The sequence below is a fragment of the Pyrus communis genome, chromosome 13, assembly GCF_041283825.1.
Source record: "Pyrus communis isolate YQ-2024b chromosome 13, ASM4128382v1, whole genome shotgun sequence".
In the NCBI taxonomy this organism is placed as follows: Eukaryota; Viridiplantae; Streptophyta; class Magnoliopsida; order Rosales; family Rosaceae; genus Pyrus; species Pyrus communis.
The window spans coordinates 17,769,973-17,780,282 of NC_142577.1; the positions used below are offsets into that span (position 1 = coordinate 17,769,973).

General features: G+C 37.2%; 1 protein-coding gene across 1 annotated transcript; it reads right to left on the reverse strand.

Moving 5' to 3' along the window:
- Positions 1-2,083: 2,083 nt before the first annotated feature.
- On the reverse strand, positions 2,084-6,090 carry LOC137737150 (serine/threonine receptor-like kinase NFP). The gene is made up of 2 exons (XM_068476541.2): positions 4,846-6,090; positions 2,084-3,053 (listed from the first exon to the last, which is right to left on the reverse strand). Exons 1-2 carry the CDS (start codon positions 5,986-5,988, stop codon positions 2,319-2,321), a joined length of 1,878 nt encoding a protein of 625 aa, XP_068332642.2. The 5' UTR covers positions 5,989-6,090; the 3' UTR covers positions 2,084-2,318.
- Positions 6,091-10,310: the final 4,220 nt, after the last annotated feature.

The window sequence follows — 10,310 nt, forward strand, 5'->3', positions numbered from 1 at the left end:
TACAAAAGAATAGTTAGTTCGACTCTAATTTTTATCTTTCCTAACCAATTGAGATAAAAGCCTAAAAGAAAAAAAACAAAATTCATCGTGATTCATCTTGCTCTTACTGAGAGAGCCGATGATCCATCGTCGTAGATGTTGAAAAACAAATCGCCTTCACTCTCACACAAGGCATAGACGATGTCACCATGGTTGCCCTTTTTGAAAGATCTCTTTGTCAATAACAATCCAAGAATTTGCACAAATTGATATACTAGTTCAAACTCTTATCTACTTGTATAAATTTATAAAGTAAAAGGCTCTTTTGACAAATTTTTCTGATTTATTTTTAAATAATCTTCATCCTAAAGGCCAATAATATGTTGGAAGCATGATTCATGAATAGTCAATTCTCTGTTTTATCTAAGCACAGAGCACCCTTTTATCCCAATCCCATACGTATATATGGTCTGAAGAAAAAGATACATTTGCTCGACAAATTAAGCGGATAAACTCCCACTTTGAAAAATATTTGCTTGACTCGACTACTTTGAAAAATATTTGCTTGACTCGACTGCTTATAAGTAGTTACAATAATCATTCATATTGCTGAGTCCAATAGCACAGAGTTATAACTAAGCGGTACATTCACTAAGTGAAATCCATCAAGGTGGGTAAGGGCCACAACCATTAATTTGGAGTATCATAGTAACCACACTCTATGGTTCTCAAGAGTAGAGCACCCCACTCCCTATGTTTGGGTAGCAAACCACAAATTGACTATGTTGTATTTAAAGAATAATCAACTGTAAAATAAAACAAATAAACGTTTGATAATTTGTATGCTTAAAATTGTGAGTATAGTAAAAATCCTATATAAATGAGTAATTTTGAAGAAGTTATTAATGTATTGATAAATAAATATTTATTAACTTATAAAAAAAAAGTTTTTTTGAACAAACTGTCTTATTACACTAAGGGGAGCGGGATTGACTTAACCTCACAATGGGTTAGCAATAATTTAGTTCAAATTCGTTTTTTACTATAATCGAATTTAAGACCTTTCACTTACAAGTAAAGAGGAATACCACTAGACCGTAGTAAAATCCACAGAGACCCAAATTGGAGAAATAAAACCCTACGCTACTGGCTCTAACTAATTTTTATAGTGAATTTTCTTATATCGACATGTTTTGAAAAATAGATGTTTTATATAGAAAGATTTTATTCACAGAGTGCTAAGTGCATGCGAAAGAGAGGCTAATAACTAATGAAAGCAAAAATGACCATGAAAAACAAAAGCAACAAGAAACAATAGAAGTGCGGCAAGTAGATACCTGCAAATGCTATTGTACTAGGGTGTGATTCGTGACATCGTTCAAAGTTGTCTCGTGCTATGCGAGTCTGCCACAACCATGATTCATAATTTACAAATTAAGTGGACGGAGTTTCACATCGGGAAGCACTTGCCTAGCACAAAACGGATGCTTATAAGAAGTTCTACTAAATATTAATGTTGTCGAGCTCGGTAGCATAGACCTGTAACTAAGTAGAGCATTTAAGTGATAGATACTGATGGAGCTTGAGTTAGGTTGGGTAAAGGTGTTTAAATTTTGTACACAAACCACCATTTATGGAGCGTGTGATCATACCAAGCACGTCATATGTTGCACGAGTTATTAGGACGACTCTCTAAAAGTGGGTAGCAAACCAACAAAGAAATCAACAGACGGTTTAAATGGGATTCAACAGCCAGCGGCTGCCCAGATCCTACAGATGATGATGCCCTTACCAAGCGTACTGCCCGGCTCAACTTCCCCATCTTACAACCACTTTTTTGCCCACTCGTCCTAAATTTTTTCTAGTTTATGGTTGAAATCTTTACAGCTTTTCATTGGAATGGAATTGCGAAACTGGGTTTCAGCTTTTGAATGCAAAGTTTGCAAGATCTTGCCAACTTGATGTGGCTATCTCTTGATTTTGAGTGTTTTTTTTTTTCTTTCTAAATTTCTTTTCTACATCCCAGAAATACGTGCTTCGAACTTGGCACCTAGTTCAATAGTCTGGAAGAGAATACCGCTAAATTAATAGCTAGTTGGTTGCATACGTCTTGAATTTGAGTTTTTATTCCAAATGATTTTTTTCCCAACCACTTGAGCAGTAATTAACAGATTTTACTCACGATGATACAAAAATTACGAGTAGGAACACGTGCCCGAAAATGCCAGATACATGATATTTATTGACAGGTACATAATAAATACTTAGACACGGCAATAATTCGACTCTAACCCTTGCCTTCCCTACATGAGATGAAAGCCAAAAGAGTTCCTCGCGATTCATCTTGCTTTGACTGGGGGAGCCGATGATCCATTATCGGAGACGTCAAAAAACAAATCATCACTCTTACTCAAGGCATAGACAATATCCACCATAGTTGGCCTTTTTGAAGGATCTTTATGCAAACAAGCAATGGCAACAGTCACAACATTCAGTATGCTCTCCACTGAGCATGACTCCGAGAAAACTTCAGTGTCCACCCACTCCCTGAGTTTCCTTGCCTTCTCTTCCTCATTTCCCTCCAAAATCCTACCAGCACTTGCCCACAAAACATTTCCATCTTCATCAATCGCCTCCTTCCCCGAAACGAGCTCTAATAACACCACTCCAAAAGAGAAAACATCCATTTTCGTTGACACCACCCCGTCAGCAAGATACTCTGGTGCAATGTAGCCTTGAGTTCCAACAATGTGCATTGTTATGGCATTGCAACCAGTCTTTGCTAGCCCAAAATTGGCTATTTTGGCTCTCATGTTCGAATCTAAGAGAATATTGCTGCTCTTGATGTCTTTGTGCACAACCCTCGGCCTAGTGTGCTCGTGAATGTATTGGAGACCGTTTGCAACGTCGATAGCAACTTGCAGCCTTGTCTTCCAACTCAATTTTTCATTCTTGTTTTCATGCAGCCATGAATAAAGAGAACCATTTTCGACATACTCGTAAATTAGATAGCAAGAATCATCCTCCGAGTCTATGCAGAAACCCTCTAGCTTCACCAAACTGCCATGGTTTACCTTCAAAATTCGAAAAGCCAGTATTTTGTCAATTATAATTCAAAATTGTGCACATAATTACATACTAATCATGTTTCAAAAGTAATTAAAGTACCCTATGCAAAGTAGTTAAAATGTCTGCTAATAACAGTATATTGGAAGTCATCAAAGTTTTTCAGTTCCAAGTATGAGAAGCAATCTCATATGCACCCCAGTAGAAGTAAAATCTTCAATGTTCTTTTCTTTTTAAGGAAAACCCGATAAATATTCTAAACTACTCGATGAATGATATATATTCTAAACTGCTCTAATCTACGTTAAATTCTGGATAAAAAAGAAAAGAGAGAAGAAAGTAAATGTTGTGTTTAACCTCACCAAACCTATTAAAATAACATGAAAAATGATTCCAACAACTGGATGGACCCGGCAATACTCTCCAACAAACAACTGAACTAAATAGAATGACTAAAAACCAAATTGTAAGGCTGCACATTTGGAAGTTTCTGCACATGGTTCACTTTGTTATCTTTCACCTAATACTTCATTTAACTTTTGATTTACTGTGACGATATTTTAAATTACTCTCTAATTTACAAGAAGAGAATTCAAATTTAAGAAGATAGTGCAAGCCAACTAATTTAACACACGTTTCTACTTTTATTTGACTTCTTTGACACCCAATAACGCAATTTTTTACTTCATTCTTTATCCTTTTGGGATATGCATGATAATACATTATATCTATCTATCTAGAAAGCTCATTACCGTTTGCCAAAAACTTTGGTCTAAATTTTAGAAATACATCATCTATGGCTACATTCAAAGGCTCTACATTTGAATATCCATTTAATTGGGCCACAAATGCGACACCACTGACGGCAGACATTTTTCCAAGCATTGTTTTCTTCCTAAGAATGCTTTAAACACAGTTAATATCTAAAGCTTCCTGCCAAACAAGATATTCTATTATAAAAACTTAAAAAACTTAGTAAGCAGACAAGTCGCATTGCCAGATTACCTAAATCATATCATATATTAGCAGTAATTAATTGAATATTGCAACAGATCAGTTTTATAATGAGGCTTCTCAAGAGCTGTCCTAGTCTGAATCCTTTATCTTTTGGAATGTTTCAACCTTTGGCTCAAACAAGTCTGCATCTTCTACCATCTGTGCGTTTTTTCTTGAATACTTACAGACACTAAAGTTTCCACACAAATTTGCATAAAATCTGACAGTCCTCGGCCACTCAGTTTAAGTTGTCGGATAATCCAACGGTCAAATATGTGTAAGGCATTGAGAGTGCCTGTAGGTATTCAAGAAAAATCGCTATTTGCGACCTTGTTCTTGTCCCTCCAGCCAAAACATGCTTACGAACATTAAACTGCACTAATTAATAATTAAAAGAGAACAACCTTCATAAACGCCGTGTTCTTGCTTAAGTAAGAAGTTTTGCTTAAACTGAAGGAGGAGAATCATTTAAATGAGCCGACACCGCGTAATTTGACAATGGTTCATATCCGAAACAACGTTTCACAACGTTTGTTTAGGTTTCATTTATTTTATTACTTTTTAGAATATAAATCTAAATGCTAAAACAATGTGATTTCGACCATGAACATAATATTCCACACAGAAAATAATAAGTAAAAGATCCTATGATCTATATATCAATTCACACTTGGCTAGCCCTTATTCACAACTTTCAAATTTGTATCGTGGATAGCTAGTTTGGTAAAAGATCCTATGATCTATATATCAAGTACCTAAAAATTAAGAAACAAAAACAGAGAAGAAAAGAAGAAGGTGAAATACCTTTTGCAAAATCTTGAGCTCCTCGTAGGCATTCCACTTCATCTTCTTGATGGCATAGAAATCTCCATTAATGGAGCCTTTATACACGGACCCTTCAATCAAGCTACTTTCTCTGAACCCATCTGTGGCCTCTCTCAACTCTTCAATCCCAAACACTTTGTACTTGTCCAAGCAATCCGAAACATCCGCCAACAAACCCACCTCCATTTCCTTCGCCCTCTCCGACCCCTGCTTGCTCTTGTACAGAACCTTATTCTCCTCATCTCCCTTCCCACCAATCTTCTTCTTCAGCAATCCGTCTCTGTAAATCAAAAACCCGACAACGAAAATCAGCACAAGTCCGGTAATTCCCAGCCCAATTGCCAGCCCTCTGATCACTCCTTTCCTCTCTGTCTTCCCAGACGGTGCAGCAGAAGGAACAACAGTGGGTTGGGAGAGTACTGGAAGGCGAGCCACCGGCACGAAAACCGTGTCAAAAGGCTGGATGTTGTTGCCGTTTAAATCGGTTATGGCCTTTGCTTGCACCCCGAAAAATGAAGCAACGGTCGAGATGTTGTCAGACGGCCGGAAAACGTACGAGATGAGGTAATTGGTTCCGTTTCCGACCTGGGTTTTGTTGGGGCACTTGCAGAAGATGGGAAAATAGGCGGTGACGCCGATGGTTAGGTTGGTGGCTTCCAGATCAGGGTTTACGAGCTCGACGGACTGGTAGGTGGTGAGGTTTTGGAAGTTGTGGGTGGAGATCTGGTAGAAAGTGTCGCCGGCTTTGATGGTGAAGGAGATATTGGCGTAGGAAATGGAGATGGAGGAGTTGGGGGACTTGCAGGAGCATGAGAGGGGGACGAAGAGGGGTTGGCCGGCGACAAGGGAGGCATTCGGGGAGGAGATGTTGCTGGGGTTGGAGATCATGAGGCGGCTGACTTGGAAGAGGTCTCCGATGGCGGCGAGGTCGAGGAAGTCGGGGGAGAGGGCTCGGTACAAGGCGTAGGTCTGGCATGGGTAGGCGGTTTGGTTGGGTGTGGCTGAGCAGGTGTATCCTTCTGTGCTCGGATCTTGAGCTTCTGCATGGCGGAGGAGGTGGTGGCAGCTGAGAAAGAAGAAGCAGAGCAGGGCGGAGGAGACGTTCAGAGTTTTGGTTCTCATATTTTCTGGTTTTTTGTTTTTACGCTGAATGGCTTCTGATGTGTGCGTATATAAGTTGGCGGGTCTCGCTATAGATAATGAAACAACTAAATAATAATAATAAGTGTAGCATTATTTCGTATTTAGAATTAAAAAAGCATTATAGTCAAAGACGCTTCCGTAGAGTTTCGTCTATTTTCCATGGTCTATTTTCCTACTGGTCCTACCACATGCATTTTTCCAACAAACACCTATTTCTAGTCAACCAGGTCAATGGGCGTGGCCATCACTCCATAATCCCTCTCTCCCTGATTTCTTCCGATCAAGTGGTTATACAAGATTGGATTTCTGATCAGAACATTAAGGCCCAATCTACTGAATTATTAGGATGGCTGTAATTTAGCCTGTTAACGAGGTCATTACCACGTGACGTTCAAGTTCATGCTAGTGCGATTAATATTCAATAATAACTATTTTTTTAACTTATTCAAGGGGGAACACTACAAATTGCTTCCCCTAGAAAGGGGTTGAGGTTGTGAACACAGAGGTGATAGGACAAGGAAAGGAAAAATATCTGCGACAAAATTCAAGTCGCGCCTTAATGTTTGAAAGGAGAGGCCAAGTGCGTTGCGGTTTGGTTTGGGACGGATCGCACAACAGATTGATATTCTTACAAAACGCGATCAGGTTTGAAACCTCACACTTCCATCCAGTGTTTGACTAAGTGTACATAGTATGTTTTAAAAGTCAAAGTCATCGTACAATGTTGATTCCAGAAGCCAAATGAAAAACTGAGACCTGGCACTGGCAGCCACACAGGTTGTCTTCCAACGCATGATGATTTAGAGGTAGAGTACAAATGATAAACAATTAGGCCTTGTTTAATGCGTGGGATTCGATTGAATTGGATAATTTTCTAGATTCAATAAATATTAAGTGATTTGTGAACATTTTGACTAAGTGACGGTAAAAGATAAATTCGTCATAAAAATAACTTATTTATTCAAATCCTATCAATTTTGTGTAGACAAATTGTGCAAGTGTACATCCACTTCTTCATTCGAAATTGATTGAATCTTTAATCTAATTTAACCCAGTAAGCCAATCATATACACCAAATGAGGTCCAACTCTTGACAAATATGACCCTTATAGCTTCTTGAGCCTAACTATCACTGCACTCGAGTGTTAATGATACTAATCGAGGGGAATTTTTTTCTGTCTATAAATTATTTTTAAATGCTTCTCACTAATAATTGTTAGAGAGAAGTCAAGTGAGTAGTCATTTAACAGCGATATGCACCATGATGAGCTACATTATATCTTTTATACACCATCCAATAATACATGACAAAATTGAAAGAGGACTAAATCAATCGCCATATACCTTTCATGCTCAAGTTGGCTGAGAACTTGAGAGTTGGGTGCGTGTTACTCACGATTCAATGACTGGAAATAAGATGAAGGTGCAACATATATGGAAAAAGGTTCATGCATAATTTGTCGAGCTGATTCAAGGCATATCTCGGATTGAACAATTTCTGGTGAGTAAGTACAATCAGTTGCATAAAGATTTAAAAGCTTGGCAAGAAGCCATCACAAAAGAGGAAGGAATTTATTGAAGTGGTGATAATTAATCTAACCAATATGGTATTAATATTTATTATTAATAAATTAAAAATGTAACTAATATGTCATTATTTTGACCTTTGTTATGTAAATTTAATGTCGTTTCACAATTTTTTTTCAACAACTACAAGCACAAATGTAGTTCAATCTTGATAACAAGAAATCATTCACAAGGCATGAATGTTGAAACATTGTGAAGCATACTCCGAAGTACCAAGTTTTGCCTAGTGGTCCACAAGTTGAGTTGAATGAGACTCCATTGCACGAGCCAACTACTGAAGAGTCGTCATTGAAGACCCAAGAAACACTAAGGCATATTGGTAAGAAAAGAGATGGAAGAGGGAGTTCGTTGAAGAATGATTATTCTAAGATAGTTGAGGAAATGGCTCGCCAACATGCAGTGAATATAGAGCAAGGAAGGTTATCTTATGAGCAAGACATGGCTAGAGATAAACAAAAGCGAGAGAAATGGAGTTTCCTCTTCTTCTTTTATTTTATTTATTTATTTATTTTGAGGTAACAAAATGGAATAGGCAAGAAATACAAGAGGAGAAGGATTGTGATACCATGTCCCAACACCTCGATGATATGTCACATATTTAAAATGTTTTTGGAAAAGCGGGGAAGTTCCATACATTCCAAGGGAAGACGAAACGAGCCATATTGATTTTATCCCCTAGGTTGAATGCTATTAAGATTGTTGAAATTAATTATGTTTGCCATAATGCTGTGTTTTTTCCTTGTATTTGAAATAACTTATTGGAATTCAACAATTGTTTTATTTTAAAAGCATAAAAAATATATATATATATGTGAATAGTACTTACCATTGTCATTTTTCAAACAAGTGGAGTTGCATAAAGGCAAGTGCTATTCAAAATGAATAGTTAGGGCAACTTACATGCCTTTACCCTCCTAAAACGGGTGGACTTGCTCGTGTCTATTCCAATCCTTCCAATCTTGAGGAGATTAGGAGGGACAAGTTTTCGTCATAATTAATTCATCTTATACCTTCACTTGGACAAACTATGCAAGTTGGCATCCATTCCATATTGATTGAATCTATTAAGGAGTAATGCTAGGAAGACTAAATGACATGGAAGTTGATGATTGGATTATTATTTAAGTGTTGATAAACGTACTCATTTCCTATTGGTAACGCATCATTTAGTTTACAAATTTTGTCTAAAAATTTAATCTCCCCAGCATACTTATCTAGTAAGTTATCTAATCTAAACCATAAAATGAATCCTATACACCAAATGAGGCCGTAATCTTGACAAATATGACCCTTATAGCCACTTTTAAAGAGAACCTCTTGGACCTAACTATCATTGCACTCGACCATTATGGATAGTAGGCGAGTTGATTATTTTTTCTTAGGTAATGCTAGGTAGACTTAATTTGTAAACTAAATTTACTAATTAAATGATGTGTCACCAATAAGAAATAAGCACGTTAATCAACACTTGAGTAATAATCTAATAATCAACTTTCACATCATTTAATTTACAAAATTGTCTAGAAATTTAGTCACCTTCGCAGTACCCTTTTTTCTTCTATAAATTGCTTTTTAAATGCTTTTCACTAATAATTGTTAGGGAGACTAAGTTAATTGAGTAGTCATTTAAATGCAACATGCATCATGATGAGCTATTCAAAGTGAATAGTAAGGGCAACTTACATGCCTTTGCTCTCCTAAAACGGGTGGACTTGTTCTTGTCTATTCTAATTCTATCAATCTTGTGGAGATTAGGAGGGGCAAGTTTTCGTCATAATTAATTCATCTTCTACTTTCACTTGGACAAACTATGTGAGTGGGCACCCACTTCTTCATTCCATATTGATTAAATCTAGTAAGTTATCTAATCTAAACCACTAAATGAATCCTATACACCAAATGAAGCCGAAATCTTGACAAAGATGAACCTTATAGCTACTTTTAAAGATGAACCTCTTGGACCTAACTATCATTGCACTTGACCAACTATTGACTATAGTCGAGGGGATTATTTTTTCTTGGATAATGTCAGACAAACTAAATTTGCAAACGAAATGATGTGTCACAAACAAAAAATAAGCACGTTAATCAACACTTAAGTAATAATCTAATTATCAATTTTGACATTGTCAATGCAAATTTCCGCCGTCTTCAGTCTTGACGAAAATGCACCTGCAAAACAATCAACACATTTGATCAGAGACCTAAGCCGCACGCGCCCACGAGGTGGGGGGGGGGGGTTTAGGTCAACAGATCTCCGATGCCCAAGTTAGTTTCTCTGAGATAGTAAAGTGTTTAGGACTTTTTAAAGCTCTAAAAATTTGGTAGAATATGGGGTATTTATAGGGCTAGGGTTGGCCATATAGTGTTTAATGGAGAGATATTCTCTAAATATTCACAAGATATTTAATAGGAGATAATATCTTGAGATAATCCAGTAATTATCCCTAATTGGTTTAAATTAGGATTACTTACTTGATAAGAGTCAATCTTCAATTAGGAATGAATTAAAGATAGGATTTGGGTAATTAATCCTTATCTTTAATTCTTTACTAAGGGCAAGTGAGCTGTGGGCAGTTGTGTTCAGCTGCTGAGACCTTCAGGGGTGTGAGCTGCGCGTGGGAGCATCTGAGAAGCTTGCCCATTTATTGAGGGCAATGTTGTCTTTCTCGAATAAAGTCCACGTGTCAAAAATGCCCCTACACAAATGCCCC

What these genes read in the sequence shown, in the direction of transcription:
- LOC137737150 (XM_068476541.2), bottom strand. Translation starts at nt 5,988, where the DNA reads ATGAGAACCAAAACTCTGAACGTCTCCTCCGCCCTGCTCTGCTTCTTC. An exon ending in AGCTCAAGATTTTGCAAAAG is followed by an intron (nt 3,054 to 4,845) that starts GTATTTCACCTT and finishes CGAATTTTGAAG; the next exon opens with GTAAACCATGGCAGTTTGGT.